We start from the raw sequence: 22083 nt of genomic DNA, 5'->3' as shown, positions 1-22083 counted from the left end.
TTCATCAGCCCACTCAGTTATTCGGAATTCTGATACTGAATTCCTGGATGTTGGGGTAGGGTCTGATTTCAATGAGGATCTGTCCCCAGAGGTGGCAATTCCTTCTGGTGTCATTCCTTCCCCAAGCAGCTTTGGGTTGCCCCACGCAATGGGAACTTCCCTGGCTTGCAACGTATCTCCCTCCCATTCAGTTTTATCCAAACTCGCGAGGGACATGCCATTTAGCGCAATGATGAATGAGTTTTTTGTCAAACATTAGGGAACTCGCTCTAAGCCCTCGGCAGATACTCAGGTTTGTGAGTCAATGGAAGCTTATCACCCTCCGGACTCTGATTTAAATGCTTTACGTGAATCATCAGCTGTTTTAAGAGAGTGGGCTTGATAGTCGTTTTCCTTTGGTGGTGATGACGTCAATCCTGGACAATCTTACAAGGGGTTTGTTACAGGATTTGGCAGTTAAGGTGTTGACGGGTGAGCTTTGCGAGATTCTTGCTGCCATCCATGGGGGCTCCGACCCAGAGTCAATTGGCCTAAAATTAGAGGGAATAGACCGTGGTTATCCAATCCTTGGCTCGGTCTGTTTCACATGTCTTTCAGTTGTCGGTTTGGGGTCAGGCTAATCTTGTGTTAGCCTCCCGCCAGTTATGTCAGTTATGGACAGTTCCTCTACCGGTTATGGTATCTAATTCGTTGTTGAGTGCTCCATTGGGCACTTCTTGGCGTCTCTTTTCCGGTTGGTGCGCTCCTGTTTCCACCGAACTGAGATAGATTCGGCTGGTCCAAACCAAGTCCATCATGCGAACTCCGTGGAAGAAGTGTTCTCATCCGACTCCGGCCGCGCAATGTTTGGCATGGACTCATGCAGGACCAACTCAAGCTTCGGCGCCTTCTCAAGCGGCTACAAATGCCGGTTGGAGAATGCTCCAACAATCGCGTCAAGCCCCGTCCGGTCATAACAGTTCCAGTTCGTATTGGGACAAGGGAAGGCTCCAAAAAGGGCTCTACCTTTTAGAAAAACTCGAAATGAATTCTCGGGACCAGTGGCAGGTTGTCTGCAACAGGCAGCCACCCACTGGTCCTACCTTTTCGAAGACAGTTGGCCCTCCCTGGTTGTCTCACGTAGCTACCGCGCCTGATGAAGTAACCTCCCGACATGCGATAAAAAACAGGTCAGGAGGCCTAAATCTCTCTGGCTCTCAAGGAATTGGCCGTGAAGGGAGCGATAGAACCTGGTGACGGTGATAGGTCTGTCGTCCCTCAATTGGCACCTGAACATTTCAAAGTTCCGAATAACCAAACCCAGGGAGTTGATTGGAGGGCTCCGTCCGGGTCAATGGGCAGCTTCATTGGACCTGAAAGATGACCTTTCAGGTTCCAATTCACCCAAAATCTCCGAGATTTCTTGCCAATCACCAAAATGGGTAGGTAGGTAAGCAGGGAATTTTTTATTTTTATGGAAAAAAATTTTCTGACAGTGGGTAGGTTGCTGTAAATAATTTTTTCAGGACCAAATTCCCAGTTAACTCTTTCAGTGCCCAGTCGACTTTTGTTGATAGATTTTTTCAGGTCATACAGTACCCTGTTGACTTTTGTCGACATTTCTTATAGCAGTTTTATTTTTATTTATGTAGAATTCACCAGAGGAACCTGACGCTAGATGGCTTGATTAAATGGCAGAGCCAGTTATTCAGGGATGATAATTTTCTGCCTTTCGGCGGATTTCCGTCTTTTCAATCAATTTTTATTATTTCTCAGATCGATACAAATCCGTTGAAAAGAATGGGGGGCGGCGTTGAAGATAATGACATCTTAAGGATAGATTGGTATGACCATAAAAGCCTTTCCTGATCTATTTTTAAATGCAATCATTTTCGTTAACAAAGTTTTATCTATCTGTTGCCCGACCATGTGCCTGTGGATATAGGTATGTTGCTGGCATGTAGTGCTGAAAAACAGCTTCTGCGGCCCGTAACGTGGTGTCGCCTACATTGTTTTTCTCATGCAAATAAATAGATGATTAGCATCTTGGCTCGTCTTGGAACTAGCAGTGTGTTAACGGTAAAACATCGGACAATGTTGTTTGATTCTCTGAGTGAAATTTCAATGTGAAAACTGCTGAATAACGATCTGAGACGGTGTGAAAAATCAAAATTTTCGGAGGGAGGACCCCAGACCCCCCATTATTACTTCGCGCCTTCGGCGCTCATGACTGGCAGCTCATTGGCTCGCATAAGTGAGCCTATGTCAACGGTCTGGCCGATCGATAATCATTCATATGCTTAATACACTACGCTCAAAGCTATTTTTATCGAACTCAACGCAATTTCTGTAGCCTGTAATTTCACTACATATGAGCGAAATCAACAGATTAAGCAAAAATATATTTCGTTTTTGGTTTTCTTAATGGTGCGCAAAGTTGAAAGCAAGGGGTTTCATATTTTTTTAGAAATATACCAAAAATTTGATTCATTTGAGCACGCTTTTTTATACAGCATCTTTAACCGTCCAAAATTACACCTGTGAAAATTCAATCCTATTTGCGTCGGAAGAACTTTATATCACCAAGATCCGATGCTTGGTTCGGAAGTTATGGGCTTTCAATGACGGAACCCCTCAAAATCTTGGTTATATGAAATTTGTGTTGACCCTGTTTTGACTTCCCTCATGACGTCATAACATTGGCCCCTGAGCTGGATGGACTCACTGTAGCCAACTGGTCTTCCTTGTGCTACAGTGCTTCATTCCGTGCTTGGGTGAGTGCTCTCTTTTTTCCCTCTTACCTTGCGATTGAGCGGTGGTTGTTCTATCAACCTTTCCCACCATCCTTGTGCTAGGCTAGTCTAGCAAAAACCATTGGAAAGGGTACAGTACTCGACGGAAATATTACAATTTTTGAAACAAAAATTTGTATTTCCGAGTAGTACTTACCCTTTCCTGTGGTGGGAATCCCGCCCACCTGCCCCGCATTGGCAAAAGCCATAGGAAAGGGTAAGTGCTACTCGGGAAATACAAATTTTTGTTTCAAAAATTGTAATATTGTCAAATCTGATCTTGGATAGGGCTTCATTTTCTAAACCAAGTCGCTATCTTATATATATTGTCAAAGCTAAAAATTCATTGGACACCTCAAAATCACTGTCGTAGATTTTCTGTCAAAATTGAATATTCATTTGTTGCGTCAAAATTGCTATCGTAGACTATCGAAATTCAATTTCATTCTATAGGTTTCAAAACAACCACCCATAGTATTTGTCGAGTAAAGTATGAAGTTAGGATTTTGAAAGTAATCTATTAAACTTAAAACACCATGTTTGCCTGTCAAAATACATGTTTGGACTCATTTGTGCATCCAGACAAACATTCGGGATTTCAGTTTGAATACATAATTTGATGAGTGAATACCCTCTCCAAATGCATATTTTCACAGGGAGAAATGATGTATTTAATATGAAAATTTGATGAAATGTGTAAAATATGTTACTTTGATGGGTAAAATGACTGTTTGTTGGGTAAGATATGATGGTTTGATGGGTGACTGGCAATTGTGCAGTTTTAATTTTGAGTATCTATGATAGCCATGCGTGAAATTAACATTTAGTTTTTGAATATCAGCGATAGTGATTTGGTTTTGACAGGACATCCAAGGTCAGATGGGTAAATAATTAAAGTTTGATTGGTAAATTTGATGATTCATTTTGACAGTATTTCTACGGTATGCCATGTAAGTCCTTCTGAGTTTGGTATTAGAAATAAACTATTTCAAATATCTCCATATTAACCTTAACTCAGGGGCTAACTTATTTTATTTGCAATTGATTTAGGCCTAACCCCTGGGTGAAAGATAATACCAGTCTATGAAACCAGGACCTGAAGTTTTGTGTTAGAATACCTTCTCCATGGGCGAGGGTCAGGATATCAGGGTTCCCTCTCAACAGTTTTAACCAATGAATTAATTTATTACAATAGGCTCTTTCCTAAAATAACCGGTTGATATTCTTTTTGAATGAAGTTATGCATACACTATACATAAATGAGGTTGAGTAAAAAGGTACCAGGCTTTTGTGATGATATTCAAAGCCACCACCTCAAAGCCTGCTAATTGTAGTAGGCACATAGGTTAATATTTCTTTTTTTACATTTTCAAATTGTCAAAAAAAAGTTTTTTTGTAGGCCTATGCCTAATATATATGGATTATACTATTACAGGATATATTGATTTAATATTACAGGGCAATGTTTTGTGCAGGCATGGCTGAAACTTTTGTCTACCAAGTGGAAATGAAAGACATAAACCCATTGTCTCTAAAACAACTTATAGATTTTGCCTATACTGCTGAAATTCAGGTAAATTTAGAATTTCCCTTGTGCTCTTCCTTTGTCATATACAAAATAGGATGTATGTAACGCCACACCAAAAACATCCTGTTTCTCGGATGGAACAATCACCAAAATGGGTAGGTAAGCAGGGAATTTTTTTCTTTGTATGGAAGGTTTTATTGGTAGGTTGCCGCAAATAATTTTTTAGGACCAAATATCCAGTAAACTCTTTCAGTGCCCAGTCGACTTTTGTTGACAGATTTTTTCAGGTCGTACAGTGCCCTGTCGACTTTTGTCGACATTTCTTATAGCAGTTTTATTTTTAGTTTTTCGTTTAGAATTCAGCAGAGGAACCTGCCCCTAGATGGCTTGATTAAACAGCAGCGCCTGTTAGTTTATTTTTTCATGCTGCGTTTTTGTGGTGTTGCAATTCAAAATATGAGTTTTTCCGTTTGAAAGTAGCGGGTACCGATCCGGAGGTCATGTGATCTAATTAAAAGCTGATTTTCTAATTATAATAATGATAATAATTTTTATATAATAATAATTATAATTACCTATATAATTTATATTTCTGACAATAGACATAAAATATTCCAATGTCAGTCATTAGCTGAGGCCAGATACCCAATTTTATCATTTTTATACCAGAAATTTAGGGGGTTATCAAATAAGTAGGTTACCAACTATGATTTATGCAAATTAGCTCATTTCCATAAGACATCACTTTCAGGAAGAAAAATTATCACCAAAATTTTCGAAGGGTCATAGGCCTACCCTACAAACCTTTCGATTACCATAAAGCTCTATCTCTTACAGTTTTCACTCTGTAGCTCCTGAGTTACTACTAATTTTCCTACTAGGTAACAACATTAATTGAAGTCGTTTTATTGACCTTCGCATTAGCAATCCGTTTTGGAGCCTCTATATTTGTGTTAAATTGTTAACTGCGGCACAGTCATAAGCATTTGCGTTGAAAACAGTCGTGTACAGTCGCCTAGGCAATATCGCCTTATACTCTCGTGTTCACTACGTGTTTGTGTCAGTTAAAGATAACGCGCGCCACGGTGTATATCGCAAGTGACGACGATTTGTCTGAGTGAAGATGTTAGCTACTTAAAGCAATCCTATCGTGAAATTATTAAAAACTATGTCAGTTGATAAACTTTGTTTCAACAGTAACTGGCACTGGCCTCAAATTTGAAGAACATGGGAGCTTCTGTCCTGCTTGGTCCGTATGATAATGAAAAACCTGCGATGAAACCCAGGCTTTCACCAAGTTTGTACCGTATCTTAACGTATCACTCATAGGTTTAGTTGTTTTACGTCATTTTAGGGATGTATTAAAATTTTGAACATTTGTTCAGACAAAAAGCCCTTTATCAGTTTTGCGAAATTTCATTCTTGTTAAAATTCAGTTATCATTAAAAGTTCACACTGACCAAAATTGAGTCCTTTTTTATAGGCCCTATTTTTTTTCTTGTTTAATTTTCAATGAAATGGATTTTTGCAGACGGGTAGCCGATTCTGACAGATTTTTTACTACTCACCAGTTTAGTGAGCCACTGGACCATTGGTCCTTTATTAGAAATAGGGTCAGGAGGCAATTTTATTTCGAAAACAATTATTTGTAAGGATGAAATATCGGGTCGGTTTGGCCTGAGAAACAGGGTTTTCTTTCGGTGTGGCATAAACCTTGACTAAACACTATTTGACTTGGAGCTAACCACTACCAACTCTGTGTTGCATGAGCTTAATACTATTAATATACATATGAATTGTAGAATTATAAGTTACTATATAGTGAGAATAACATTTGTAGTACAAGTAGAAATGTACACATTTCATTAGATTTCAAGTCCTTACTGAGAAAACAGATTACTGACTGCAAAATTTTTTAATTACATTACACTTAAAAAGGCCTACTGCATTATACAACTGTAATACAACTTGTTTATTGATATCAATTCATACGGCTATTATCAAATGTAGGCCTACATAATATTTTACGATGGTTTTGATTATTATAGCGTTTTGCTCACAAATAACATGTTAGAGTTATTGATATGACTATCTATTTTGTAGATTGATATCAATAATGTACAGGAGTTATTGATGACTGCTGATTTATTGGAGATAGACAGTGTTAAATCTGTATGTTGTCAGTTTCTCAGTAAACAGTTGCACCCCAGTAATTGTTTAGGAATTCGAGTATTTGCCAAACATCTCGGATGTCAACAGTTGTACCATACCGCTCATGAATTCTCTATCTGGTGTTTCCCATATTTGTTATTGGAGGATGAATTGCTGGAGATGTGTTACCCCGATTTAAAAGAGTTACTTTACTCTGAGGAGATGTGTATTCATACACCTGATGATCTAGTCAAGGTAAGATTTGGTTGTATATTTGAATATTTGAACATGAACTTGTTCCAAACCTCATGTTGAATTAATCATGTTGAATATGAAGGGCTTAGCTTCAGTGAATTGTCTATATCGGTTTTCCCAGCAATGAAGTATTATCCCCATCTTTATCCTCATAGGTGCTTGCGCACTGATACATCCGTAAGTAGTTCATAGAAACTGCGAAGTTCGTGGTTTACACTGACTGGGAGAGTATCGGTAGATTATTGTCTCTGCATGATTCGTTGCTAGCCCGGATTTTATTTCTTGAAGCACTGCGAGTGAGGGATTTTCTTTATGAAAATTACCAGTAATGCGAAGGTGCTGTACTCTAGGGGAATACCCCGAGTGAGTTAGTACAATTCAATAAAACTCTTTATTATAAAGACTCTTTATTATACTGTTATATCCATTACGGATTGAGGTGTACAGAGTATAAAGATAGAAGATAAAATAGAATAACGATATAAATGAAACAAATGACTAATTACAGTTACATACAAGGGATATATGGACCCAGTGTCAGTATATACATGATCCACTTAATGACGTTGATAATACATAGTATTCATTCAATCATTGACATGTAGTAGGCTAGAGACAGCAGTGCTATATACACGCGGCCAGATAATCGGATGCGTCCTGCTAACTAAGGCCGACTCAGGTTGACTGATGAAAAATAAACTGTTCGACGTGCGATAGTAGAAAAAAATATAATGAGATACGCAGAGTTTCCGTAATCGTTAAAAAAATTTCCATTACTCTTTATTGGGGGAAAAAATGTAAAAGCGTGTGTCCGTGCCCAGATGAACACATCAGGCGAAGCCCAAAGGGGGAAGTTTTGAGGATTTTTGGAGCAATTTTAAGTCCATTCTTATGTTATCATGTGGTCTTTGCCGTTACAAGTAGTAGTGCCTCAGCCTGTCACATGAACTTCATTCATTCATTGAAGTATCACACACACACAGAACACAGTTTCATTGGTTAACGTGTGGACTATACCATTATGGAAAAAAGGGTGGGTAGGATGTCTGGGCGATTACACTATGCTTTGTAAGGAAGGTAGATCCACGCATTTTATTATTTAGAGATAATATGTAGATTTGTTCGAAACTAGGAGTAACCACCAAATGTAATGTAATGTCTTTTTTGTAGTTAATAATGGAATGGGTGAAGTATGATTTAATGAATCGACAGATGAATTTAGTGTATCTATTGAATTCAGTAGATATGGATCGATTGTCGGAGTCAATTCGATCGCATTTACATGACTTCCTAAAACAACAAACATCAGAAGTTATTCCTCGTATGTGTATGCAACGGTGTGAGAAATATCAACAGATATGTGAATTGAATCGAGGCAAATGGAAAGAGGTATGATTGCATTCCAACCCAGAGTACAAAGATTTATAACTTAGAGAGATGGCATTCTAGATTCATGGAAATTCCTGGGGCCCTGCATCACCAGCTGACCTGTGTATTAGCCACAATCTGTTGACTAGGCCTATAACAAACACAACATTCTTGCAATCAGGAAATCAATTGTTATGCCCTGATCAACCTGCTCTTGTCTAATAGACAACTGTTGCTACACATTGAGATGAAGTGGTCAGATTGATGTGACGAATTGTGAAAAAAAGTACTCTGAATAAAAGATGGTGAAAATATGATTCAAATTCCATAAATCGAAATAATTCACGAAAGTGTATGAAAATTTCTGAGGGAAACCTCTGAGAGTAACTGCTCTTCGTGGCAAAAAGTGTAACCACTGGGTATACTTAGCTGACATTTTGTCATTAAGAGAGAAATAGGTGTTGGAACTAATATGGAAAGTTTTATCTGTCAGATTTTTGCCGTTAGGAAGTACTTGGAAAAAATAAGCAAAATTTCAATTTTCAATTTTTTCCCATTCTACTAATCGTTGTTGATTGTTCTGCCCTGTGCTATTCATGGGGTAAACTTATTACCACATATCACCATATTTGAACCTGCTTACTACAGTAGTGTTTTGCACCATGATTTCATCTTAATACATTATTGCAAATCCCAGAACAAATCAATTTTTATGTTCAAAGGTGAACTGTACTGTTGATCCTACTGGACCCATGGTCGTTTATTATGCCATATACCGTGCATACGCTGTGTTAGGCCTGTGTTTTTACCCCTCAGCCATAGGATGCGAGGAGTATTGTTGTCGGGTGGGCTGATGTTATTCCGCTCTCCAGTCTTCGGTTTTTGATTGATTTTCTTGTGACTTCTTCTTCCTGCTCTACAGTCTATAGTTTCCGACCAATCTTATTATAACTTGATCCATGGTTTTAGCTGTGGTTTTAGGATAGAACTATGATAATGAATTTGCAGGCTTCTACGATATACTTGTCTAGTGTTATCTTATTATCCGAATTTGTCATGCTTTTCTAGCTCACTCTATCTCATTTAATGTATTGTTTAGGTATTGATGGTATTTGGTGGTGAGCGATGCGGCGATTCATTAAGATCCTGTGAGGTATATGATGGTGATGGTTGGTTTGCACTTATGCAGCGTCCTTCAAACTCAGTTCCTCAGTTAACTCAACCTCGTTCTGCTATGTCTGTTGTACAAACCCTTAAAGGCGTCTATATTTTTGGTAAGTCTTTTCGTAAAAGAACTATTTTCATGTACTTGCTAAGTCTCGCAGTAAATTTCTAGCCCACTTTGGATTGCTTTTAGTTTTCACAGAGCTGCCAACCATCACACATTTTGCGGGACAGTTATGGAATTTCATAGTCCCGCTGTCTGTGAAGCATTAAAATGTCCCTGATTTTCAAACAATTTGCTTTTTTCACAGAAAATGTCACAGTTTTTAGGATCAACTGTAGAAACTGGAGAAACTATCTGTTACCTCTTGGTGGCACAAATTGTAACCAATGAATATACACAGCCGATATATTGTCACTAGGAGGGAAATAGGTGTAGGAATTGATATGACAAGTTTCGTCCATCAGGTCTAAGCTGTTTGGAAGTGCTGGGAGAAACTGCAAAATTTCGATGAATTTCCCTCATTCTACTAATCAATGCTTGACCTTGTTTCATGACATCACAGGGAAAGCCTATGGAAGGCGAAAACCACCAAAACATGGTTATATGTCATTCGATAATAAAAAGGTTTAAATTGATGATGAAACATATAAAAAGGTGATGAAAATGTATAAAAAGGTGATGAAAACATATAAAAAGGTGATAAAAACATGAAAAACTCTCAAAAGGTCGATTGATGGTATTTCATCATATTTTATCACCTTTTCATCTTTCACCACCTTTTCATTATCTTTCGACGGTTGCCTATAGCAACCATTCGATGATACTATGAACGCCATCTATCGGCATATAGAGGCGTCAATCCATCTATTTCAGGCGAATAGCAGATAGGACAACTCAAACACACGCGTAATAATAAGGTTTGGGTAGCCTAAATCAACTTAGTCGAGAAATCGTTGAATGTGTGGGCGTCATGACATGTGTATTTGTGTAGGTTTTATCGCACTTTTGGGTTCAGGTCCAGGAGAAAATTCATATTTTCATGAACTTTGGTAACGCCAGTTGCACTAGTTTATTCGTGCGTGCTACGGGCAATCATCTCGATTACTCGTAGCTATTAGGTTGCGTGCTATTAGGTTTTTTTCGGGAAATGTCTTCTGACAATTTGTCAAGACTAAGTTAAGCTAAGTCTCGAATTCGAATGTCAAATAGCAAATGATCTTAAATTTTCAGCAAAACCTTCACTTGTTTGCTGACAAGCGAATTGTCCAAATAAATTTATCAATTCTATTCATAAATCATTTTGCTTGTTAATCAATAAGGATAATGAATTTTTCACTTTGTCAGTTTTTGAAAGGATTAGTTAGTATCTTTCCTGAGTCATTCATGAATTTCAAAATTTTATGAATATGTGATACATACAATTCTCACAACAGTCTAATAAGAGTGAGTAAGGCATCACAATTGTTGACGCAATGTTTTTCTTAAGAAAAATTAATAAGCATTTTCTTATTAATATTAAAGGCACCCCGAGAAGTCATGAATGGAACAAAAATGCCTCAGAATCCAGGCATTCTAGATAAATTTACAAAAAATGATCAAAATTCATTAGGAAATACATGTAAATAAGGGACTCGAACATGATCATATTCAATTTGTTTGGGATTCGAAGATTATAGCGCGACAACAGAGTGCGGAGTAGAGACATTGGAACTCATATCTACTTTTTACCAGAAATAGATGGATTGATAGCCTCTATATGCACAGATGGCATTAGTAGTATCATCGAATGGTTGCTATTGGCAACCGTTGAAAGATAATGAAAAGGTGATAAAATATGAAAATATGATAAAATACCATCAATTGACCTTTTATCACCTTTTGACAGTTTTTCATGTTTTATATGTTTTCATCATCTATTCAAACCTTTTGATTATCGAATGACATATAACCATGTTTTGGTGGCTTTCGCCTTCCATAAAAGCCCTTCAGAAAGGCATCATTTGGAAATCTCTCTAGAAGGGCTTTCTGTGACATCATTATCAAGGAATGTTCTACCATGTACTTGTTACTCATAGGGAAAACCCATTGCCATGTATATCATCAAAGACAAAGTTGAAAAAGCTTACTACACATTGCACCATGATTTCATCGTCATCAGCTGTTTCTACATTATTGCAAATCCGAGAACAATCGATTTTTGTGCTCAAAACTAGTGTCCCCTGTTGATCCTAAAAAAGATAAAGATTATTATTATTATTATTATTATTATTATTATCATCCTGCTGGATCCATGGTCCTTTATTATTAATTTCAATGTTTTCAATGGAAAGTTGGCTATTTTAGCGGTTTGGGAAAAAGTACTGCTTAAATTTTAGGATGTCCCTGAAAATTGATGGCTGTTCCGGAAAGATGGGGACCCTTTTTCCCTCAAAACAATTTTCGCGATTGGCAGCCCCGTTTTTGTCTAGTTGTCATGGGAAGTTATGTATCGGGGATGATTATTTTAAACGAGTTTTGATCATGGCCAAGATCATTTAAGGAAGTTTTGAAGTGATTCAATGGATTGTCTGCATATTTGGTTACACATGGTCATACACATCTTCAGCCCAAAAATTGGCCTGGTCAGATGGTTGACTGGTGTCTCTGAAACTAATATTTAATATGATATCAATAAGTTTTCATGGGAAATTTTGAAGATGTTTATGTATCCACCTGGGGCCTATGATCAAAAGAAAAATTTGGTGGATTGAACGCAAGATGGCTGTCCTGTAACTTTTAAGCATAGCTTGACGTCTATGACATTAATGCTAGTAAAATGAATGGTAAGGTACGAAAATAAGTAGCTCAGTTCTGCAACGTATAGGCTAACATATATTATTGTTATATAGTATTGAAGGCTCTTGTTCTAAACACAAATCATTTCGAAGTTTTAGCTCATTACTTATTCTGATTTTTAGTAAGTTTCAAGGTCATTCCTATTTGTATATAGTTTTGTATAGGGGTGTCGAATATTGAAAGATCGGTATACCGAGGGGGCATGTTATCCCTGGATACTGTAACCGGCTGGAGGTTGTATCGGCAGGCTGGTTGGGGAACTAGCATTTACACCAGCAGTACAGGATTCCATCCATCAGGAACAACAACAGAGTTAAACCTTAAATGTACAATCTTTATTGCATCCCGGAATGTGAATGATAATCTTAATTAGGGTTTTCTGTTTCTTCACAGAAAATCCTATTGATATTCGGGTGTTTCTTATTATTACCTTCATGACGTAGTAGATTGTAGGGAGTCGATGACGTCATTTTTCGTTTCGCCACTTATAACTTGTTGGTGGGAGTTCAGAGGAAGATTTGTCAAACAAATAAATACTTTAATCTTATTAAATAATTATTGTGAAATTTCGCTTTTTAAAAATATTTCCCTAAATTATTAGAAAATGCCGATAGTAAGACCATGGGAAAGTTTTTATCGTTGATTGGGCGAATCACGGCGGCAGAGTGCACCTGTGATATGGCGGAAATAGTTCCATGTGAAGGCGAAGCTTTTAAATGATTAGACAGTCGGAGGTGGTTTATCAACTTTTTTCAACTATAGTGCTGCTATTTTCCCAATCAACTTGCTAGATTTCAATCGTTTCTCATAAGTCAACACTTGTAAATCAAGTGTGATTTTGATGTGAGATACATCGTGATTAGCGTATTGACGCCATGTTAAAGCTGCGTGTCGATCATGGAATAGTGGAATTATAGGGTGGAATTATCTTGATTTTATCCATACGAAGCTTATAAAAGGTTAGTGTCAACAAATGGTCCATAACAGTCCCTCTAGTTTATGTGGAGAGACGCTCTTAATCGGCAAAACCGTGGTCTGTTTCGTGTTATCGTTGGCCTACGTGACTGACCTTGCTTGAGCATTCGCTGTCGGCGCGCCGCTTGAAACTTATGAATAAAGTATTATATAACTGATTGTTAATGACATACAACAAATAAACCTTTAAAGAAAGGTACCTAGTGTCTGACATTCTACTGAAAAATCCCGGATTGATCCACTGCATAGTTTTTTTCATAGTAAATGAATCAATTAAGATGATTGACAGACGCGGGTGCGGTCGTATTAGTTGTTGAAGACGTTCGATGTAAACAATAATTTTAACCACGTGCGCGATGAAAACAGGGACATCAAACTAATAGCACTGAATTTTTTAATTACATGTGATTTGAATGGGCATCTGTGCTGGTTTTTCAAAAAGTCGAATCTTAATTGACTCCAATTACATAAGCCTAAGGCAGGCCTCTGGAATTGAATTGAATTCGACAAAGTAATTCGCCTGTAATTTTCGATGAATCTTTTTGAAAATTAGCATGAAGATTGGGTCTGGCGAGATGTCCACCCCTATTGTAAAAAAATGTCATTGGTGATCAAATATGGCTGCCATTGGGGTGGCCATCTTGAATTTCTTGTTTGCACGATGCAACCCGCAATTCTTGATTTCCACAAAATTTGGTGTGAGGATCAGGGTCAAGCTGTCCTTGCCTTTTGTATATGGAGGTCATCGGCCTTCAAATATGGCCGCCAGGTCAGCCATCTTGAATTTCTAGCACGAAATGGCCTGCAATTCTTGATGCATTTTCAGGATACTAGGTGTAAGAATTTTGGTAGGTGAAATGTCTACCCCTTATTGAAAATAGAGTTTAAGTATGGCCACCAGGGTTGCCATCCATCTTGGATTTCTTTTCAGCACGATGCCTACACCAATTCTTGATGCATTTTTATGCCCCGGCATAAAAATGACGTTAACAGTCTAGAGGCCGTAATTGTTGACCGATTGTTTTCAAATTTGGTACATAAGTAGGATATCACTTAGGCCAGCACCCTATTTAAAATTGGGTCGATTCGATTTAAATTATGGCCACCAGGGGGCCGACATGAAAAACGACGTTAACAGCCTAGAGGCCGCAATTGTTGTCCGATTGTTTTAAAACTTAGTACACAAGTAGGATATCACTTGGGCCAGAACCCTATTTAAAATTAGGTCGATTCGATTTAAATTATGGCCACCAGGGGTGCCAACTTGAAAAGCGACGTTAACAGCCTAGAGGCCGCCGCAATTGTTGATGGATTGTTTTAAAACTTGGTACACAAGTAGGATATCACTTGGGTTAGAACTCTATTTAGAATTGGGTCGATTCGATTTAAATTATGGCCAGCCGGGGGCCGACATGAAAAACGACGTTAACAGCCTAGAGGCCGCAATTGTTGACCGATTGTTTTAAAACTTGGTACACAAGTAGGATATCACTTGGGGAAGAACCCTATTTAGAATTGGGTAGATTCGATTTAAATTTTAGCCACCAGGAGGCTGACATGAAAAACAACGTTAACAATCTAGAGGCCGTAATTGTTGACCGATTGTTTTAAAACTAAGTACACATAGGGTATTACTTGAGGTAGAACCCTATTTAGAATTGGGTCGATTCGATTTAAATTTTAGCCACCAGGGGGCCGACATGAAAAACCACGTTAACAGTCTAGAGGCCGTTGTTGACCGATTGTTTTCAAACTTGGTACACAACTAGGGTATCACTTGGGGTAGAACCCATCTGGGTATCTGTCCTCTATAGGCTACAGTTGACAATAGGGGCTAGGAAGCCCGTTATGAAATAATCCCAGGGACAAACCCTGTAAATTCACATATGCCTGTAAATTTCAGGCCGGGGGCATTCGAGGCTTTGCCTCATTCTAGTTTCATGTAGTGTGATCTTTGGGGCAGCTAAAATGGGCTTGTCTTTTCATGTAAGGATATATTAACAGAAAATGAACATTATCGCCACATAGCCTATACCTCTTAACTATTCTAAAACTTGATACATCGTTACAATGTAAATCATTCTGTATAACTTGGAATACTGAATCATTCTTCTTCTACTGTGTCATGAAGGTACAAGGCCCGTGGGCCTCTTGTTATTATTTTATTCCATGCTATTTTTACTAAAAGAACATAGGCTTTGTTACCTTACTGCTGTTGCTGATACAATCCATATGATATCCTTCAGCTCACTTCGATCTACAAATACTCCTTGCGTATTGTGATGAATCAACGTCACAAAAGCACCGTCAGGCCGGAAACATCCAGAATTGAACGGATTAAGCAAAAATATATTTCGTAATTGCTTTCTCTTTATGGTGCGCAAAGCTGTGGGTTTCATATTTTTTGAGAAATTTACCAAAAAGTTTCAAAAATTCGATTTATTGGGCACGTTTTTTTATGCAGCATCTTTAGCTGTCCAAAATTACACATGTGAAAATTCAATGCTATTTGCGATATAACAACTTTATATCGCCAAGATCCGCTTTGTTCGGTAGTTATGGGCTTTCGAAGACGAAACCCCTCGAAATCTTGCTTCTATAAAATTTGTGTTGACCCGGTTTTGACTTCCATCATGACGTCATAACATTGAACGAGGTAGATCAGCTGGTGCGCGTTATTTCACAAACAAAATGGTGGCACGATTGAATAGGTTGATATCCATCATTTCTAGCATGAATACTCAAGGCGTATGATGTAACGATTAAATGTGTGCGATGTGTTCAAAGATTCGTCTAGTTTTGATATCCCATGCATAACGTAACGTTGCACAAATATATCTGACGAAAATGTGGTTTCAAAATGCGGATTTTTAGGGATGAGTCTGATATATACACGACTGGAACACTACTTGTTTTATCATCGTAAATTGAAGTCATTTTATTAACGTTCACATTAGCAATCCGTTTTGGAGCCTGATTATTTGTATTAGTTTGTTAACTGCGGCACAGTTGAGCGTTCGCGTTGAAAACAGTCGTGTACAGTCGCGTAAGCAATATAGACTTATATTCTCGTGTTCACTGCGTGTATGTATCAGTTATAGAGTACGCGCGCCACGGTGTAGTAATAACGATTTGTCTGAGTGAAGATGTAAGCAATCCTATCGTGAAATTATCAAAAATCATGTCAGTCGATAACTTTGTTTTGTCCGTGGCTGGCCTCATTTTGAAGAACTAGGGAGCTTCTGTCCTGATTGGTCAGTATGATGAAAATGAAAAAACCCCCGATGAAACCCAGGCTCTCACCAAGTTAGTACCGTATCTTATTGGGTCACTCATAGTTTTAGTGGTTTTACATCATTCAAGGGATATATTACAATTATGAACATTTGTTCAGACAAAGGCCCATAACCAATTATTCGAAGATTTCATTATCGTTATAAGTCAGTTATCATTATAAGTTCACACTGGCCAAAAATGAGTCCTTTTTTATATATTTTTTCAAGTTTAATTTTTAATGAAATGTTTTTTTGCATACCGGTAGCCTACGTGACAGATTTTTTTACTTCAAACCAGTTTGGCAAGCCACTCGACCATTGATCCTTTATTAAGTTAAGAGTTTTCGTCAGTCCACTTACCTCTTACAGTGAGGGAAGGCAAGTATTCAACGATCCATTGCCTCCACACATGGTCCGCTAGAACCTGACACTGCCGCCACCTTTTACAGCTATTGATTTCTTTGTTTTCAAACTTACCAAATGAGACTATTGAAGATGCTCCACCATGGAGAAAATGATTAGGCGTTAATGGTGTTGGATCATTCAGGTCTGAACTGTTATTTGTAAGGGGTCTACTGTTGGTAGCACCCTCCACCTCTATAAGGGTAGTGCGTAATATGGTTTTATAAACACATTGCTCCCCAAGTACTGATTTCAAAGCTCTCTTAACAGACTTAACTACATTCCCATACCCCGCTGAAATGATGCGCGTTGGGAGGCATGAAAATCCACTTCGTGCCTTTTTTCCACTTAGAAATTTGAAATAATTGACTGTTTCCATTCCGAAAGACAGGATTAAATTCCCTTTCAGCACCAATGAAGTTGCTTCCATTGTCGCTATACAATTCCCTAGGCATACCACCTCTACTAAAATAACTACGAAAAACTAGCATGAAACTATCAGTTTCGAGGGAATCTGCTAATTCGAGGTGTATTGACCGAGTCACAAGGCAAGTGAACAAACAAACCCATCGTTTAATAACGGAACAGCCTCTTTGTTGAAGCTCATCTTCCATGTTTCTGACCATGTATGGAACACAGCTTGTTAAGGTCGTTTTGGAAATTCACTGATTTCGGCCACCTTTTTTCGTTCGGAGAAAACTGCTGAACCATTTAAGCGACCCAAGATCATTGATACCATTTCTCATAGCTTGTTTAGTAATCGCTGATGTAGTACCTTATCAAATGCTTTTTTGAAATCCATTTCAGCTTATTAAGGCCTAAAAATCAATTTCCAGAGTTAAATTACCATCTAGTCCAATCATCCATGGTTTCAAGTAAGCCCAAATGACTTTTTGTAGACCTTCCTTTTATAAAACCGTGTTGACCGTTGAACAGGATTCTAAATTCCCATCATTTTCATAGCATAGTGGGGCTGCATCAGCATACACGCATTCGTGGCTGACACATTTTCCAGACTACATCAAGAATACGAACAAGGCTGTGCAGAAAACCCGTTATCGCAGCTGTATTTTTACATACTCCTCTTTATATACTGAATAATGAGTATGAAGTGAGAAATAAGTGTCAGACAAGTTGTAGACATCAGGACTTTCAAACTAACACCTATTGACATTGAGTAATATCATAATATTATTATAATTTTAATTATAATTAAGGTTTTCATGTCGTAAGAGATTTAGAATATTACGAAAATCTTGTTACAGTATTGTAGATATATATGATTATAAAATGTGTGACAGTGGGTCAGCGACGGGAAGTAACGCATCAGTCAGTCAGTCAGTCAGTCAGTCAGTCAGTCAGTCAGTCAGTCAGTCAGTCAGTCAGTCAGTCAGTCAGTCAGTCAGTCAGTCAGTCAGTCAGTCAGTCAAAATCCCCTAGGTAACAATCCCCAAGGTAAAAATCCCCTTGGTGAAAATCCCCGATTCTTCTAAGTACGTAAAAATCCCCCTCCTTCAGAATGTAGTGTATCCCAATGAAGGATTTCACTGCGCAGTTCAAACATATTTCAGTCTCATTGCAAATGAATAAAATTGGAGAAACATTTTGCTTTGAAATTTTCTTGAAAATCACCAAGTGGGGATTTTTACCTGCTTTGAATATTTGAGGATTCTTACCTAGGGGATTTTTACCCAGGGGATACTTACCTAGGGATTTTTACCTACAACCATATCAGGGTGACAATACCTAGTTACATACTTTGGGTTTTAATGTTGAAGATTTTATCATTATATTTCAATACATAATTCAACCATTTAACCGGAAAATATTTTCAGCCCGCCTCTGAGTATGGACTTCATAAGGGTAACTGAATTATAATTAAAGGGTAACTGACACTTTTTTTAAATTTCAAAATATGATCTATAGGCCTACACTCATCTTCAACCGTTCTGTTCAACCAATCTTTAGTTTACGCACAATTTGTAACATGATTTTTGACCTCATTTTCGTTGTTTGCATCGCTAACTGTTCAGCATCGCCTAAATCAGCAGATGCGCGCTGCAATGTCATTAAAGGGACAGCTGAGAAATAGCGTGTTTTCTGTTATATCTCAATGCAAGATTGTTTTACAGCTTTGAAAATGGCCAGGGAGGTAGAAGGATCTATTGTCTATTGTATAAACCTATTTCAAAGAATCAATGAGTAATTTGAATAGGCTAAATCGATCAAATTAAAGATGCAGATTTCAATCCACTATGAAGCTATTAAAGTAGTACACTATGCTAAGCTCTCAGCACTGTTACTGCTGTTCCATAGTTCACCTATAGTTCAGCATCACAAGCATACTATACAGTATCTTATAAGCACTCACAGATTTCGATCTCACTAAAGAATAAATAAATTCATATTTTTCATAATCATTTAAGACTAAGTAGTTTGAAAACTATCACTTCAAAACTCTACAAAACTTTCAATAGATTTCTACAGCCTTTACAGCAAATATTCAAAGGAATTTTTTTTTTCGATTCAAGTTTCACGCTGCAGAAGAGTTTTGATAGATTACATCACAAATCTTTCACAATCATTATTTTTAAGTTTTGAAATAGGATGGATGAGGAAATATTCTAATTTCGTGACCAAAGCCGCTACCGATACGAGGTGTATTTCAAGCAAAGAATTGATATTATTCCTGCTGCCAATTCTGTCTAAGATTCATCAGTTCATAAGTCAAAATATCCTCGGTATTATATCTAACCATGATCTTACTTACTATCACTAAATGATAATCCAAAACGATGATTTATACATCCATGTTCCTTGCTGTCTACTAGAAAATGCCATGGATTTCTATTCAAATCCTATTTTTGCGCTTAATTTGATCAGATGTGGTCCGTTCAACAGCTAATTATAACCATTGATATGGAGACTTTTTAAAATCAAGAGGAATTTTGTCTGAATTTGAATGCCAAATAGATATAAAATTAAGTCAAATTGCTCTTGTAGCTTATTTCCTATTCATTTCTTTAGACATCATTATCCGAGCCGTCACTTAAGTGACGTAGTTCTATTAATAGACACAGTACCTCGCGTTCCGCTGAAGCAATGTATACACTGAAGAGGTGCGCGAACATCAAAAATCAATTCTGACTAGATTGAAAAGATTTTTCCAATCATGAAATCAGCTACCCTTATTGTATACTATTATTTATCGTTTAGTGTAACAAGGAGCCTATCGGCTTATATAGCTCCGCTGTGTGATTTGAAGTAATGGAAGCTGTATACCTAAAACTGTAGGACTAATAGCAATTTGAAGAAATAGAAACTCCACCCCCAGGGGCGCCCCCTGGTGGACGAATCCAAAAAATGGCTCTTTTACTTTATGAGCCTAGGTCCATAGAACATTCATACTAAATTTGGAATTGATCTGATTAAAACTGTAAGACTAGTAGCAATTTGAAGAATAAGTTGACAGACGCATGAACGGACGGACGGACGGACGACAACGGCTCACCCCCTAACCCATTAGCTCCGCTGACCTTCGGTCACAGCGGAGCTGAAAAGTAGAAAATCTTTAAAAAAGTGTCAGTTACCCGTTAAGTAGATATGACCATACATTTTCTGAAAGCTCATTCCACAAGCTTTCAAATGATTTCAAGTTGGCCAACTTAGGGAGTCACCTTCAGGGTCTGAACCCCAACTTGGTTATTCAAAATTCATATCATCGGTCCAGCCATCATTATTACTAATATCATTCTTTCCAAGACATCAGATTCATTCATTTAGTGTATCCAAAATATCGGCTTCAGTTATCTGAGAGTGTGTTTTGTGTATTGCGCCATGGTGAGTGACGATCTTCTTAAAACCAGAACCTGATTCATATACACATGGTTTCTGCACACACTAAAACATGTTGAATGTATGATGGATCCCTTAGGCATCATTTATCGTCACTCTTTCAGCTCACAAGAAGATCAAGTAGAACGCTTCCCTAAAGTCAATTATTGACTTTTTACTGACTTTTCCTTGTCTATTCAAATGTGTGTATTTTCCATGACTGTCTTACCACTGATGTTAACATTTTCTTTTTATAGGAGGTGTGAACTGTTGGGAACTGCAGGATTCTGTAGAATTTTACAATTCGCACAGTAACTCGTGGCATGTTTTACCAATTAAACTCCCTCACACCCGACACGGAATGTCTGCAACGATTCATGATTACCAGATATATATCAGCGGGGGTTGTGATCGCTCATTATATCTTAATAAAATAGATGTTTTCGACCTACGATGTGACACGTGGTGTTCGAAACCCAGCATGATGCATCATAGGGGGCAGCACTGTTCTGTTAGTCTTGGCGAGTTCATTTACATCTTTGGTGGAGCGGGTATGTATTTTCTGGATATATCAGAGCTTGGAACCAATTGTAAATTCCTATGCCAGTTTTATTGAATTTTTACAACACCTGTAAAATCTTTTTGAAAATTATTTATTTAAAATCAAGTGGATTGAATAATACTTCAATTCAAAGCAATAAGGTCTACCTGTATTCATTGAATACTTTGTTAGACTTGGAAACATGCTAGTGAAAACTCCTGGTTGGCCCTAAGCTATTTTGAATTTTTTCAGTTCTTGAATGTTATTAAGCAACCCAAAATGGCCATCTTATATCTGATAGCCTCAATTTTTAACCCATTTGCGACTTGAGTATTTGCTTTTCGTTCGGTGGACCGTCCATCCGTAGAACGAATCCAGTTATTTTGGGAAGTTTTGAAGACGCTTCAATCGATTATCGTGATGTGCATCGTGATGTGCGGTTTACACATGTATCTACCCTAGACATATCTTCAGCCCAAAAACTGGCCCAGTCAGAATCAAGAGGGCCGACTTGTGGCCATTGTTGTTCGCCAGATCAGCTCTTTTTACACATTTTTGAAGTTTTCAAGGCAAATTTTGAAAATGCTTCAATCAAATATCTTGATCTTTCTCATGTATTTTTATCCCCCAAGGGCCCATCAGCTTAAGAAAAATTTGGTTAAAAGAAAAAATATCGCGGATTTTATAGGTCGGCGTTCTCATCCCTGTTAATGTAAGATTGGGGCTAGTGAGATGTTCACCCCTATTGAAAATGGAGCTTGTCAGCAATCAAATATAGCCACCAGGGCAGCCATCTTGTATTTCTTGTTACGCCAATGTATTCTAGAATTCTTGGTGGATTTTTCATGAAAATAAGTGGGTGGGTTAGGATGGACATGTGTGAGATATGCACCCCTATCGAAAATTGAGGTAGTCGGTCATCAAACAAGGCTGCCAGGGCAGCCTTCTAGAATCTTAATTGTTAGAGGAATACAACCTAT

The 22083-nt window shown here is 37.8% G+C and overlaps 1 protein-coding gene across 1 annotated transcript in view; it reads left to right on the top strand.

The window, feature by feature from the left end:
- LOC141902892 (kelch-like protein 7) overlaps window positions 1–22083 on the top strand; it is a 41626-nt gene that overhangs the window by 9690 nt on the left and 9853 nt on the right. Inside the window, exons 4-8 of the mRNA XM_074790820.1 lie at window positions 4230–4344; window positions 6403–6705; window positions 7876–8094; window positions 9173–9347; window positions 20820–21113. Of these exons, the coding sequence (XP_074646921.1) occupies window positions 4230–4344; window positions 6403–6705; window positions 7876–8094; window positions 9173–9347; window positions 20820–21113 (1106 nt within the window). The remainder of the gene's footprint in view (window positions 1–4229; window positions 4345–6402; window positions 6706–7875; window positions 8095–9172; window positions 9348–20819; window positions 21114–22083) is intronic.

Source organism: Tubulanus polymorphus, chromosome 3, assembly GCF_964204645.1.
Source record: "Tubulanus polymorphus chromosome 3, tnTubPoly1.2, whole genome shotgun sequence".
Lineage (NCBI taxonomy): Eukaryota > Metazoa > Nemertea > Palaeonemertea > Tubulaniformes > Tubulanidae > Tubulanus > Tubulanus polymorphus.
Note: the sequence above shows the minus strand (reverse complement) of the source record. Positions and strands in the feature narration are given on the sequence as shown.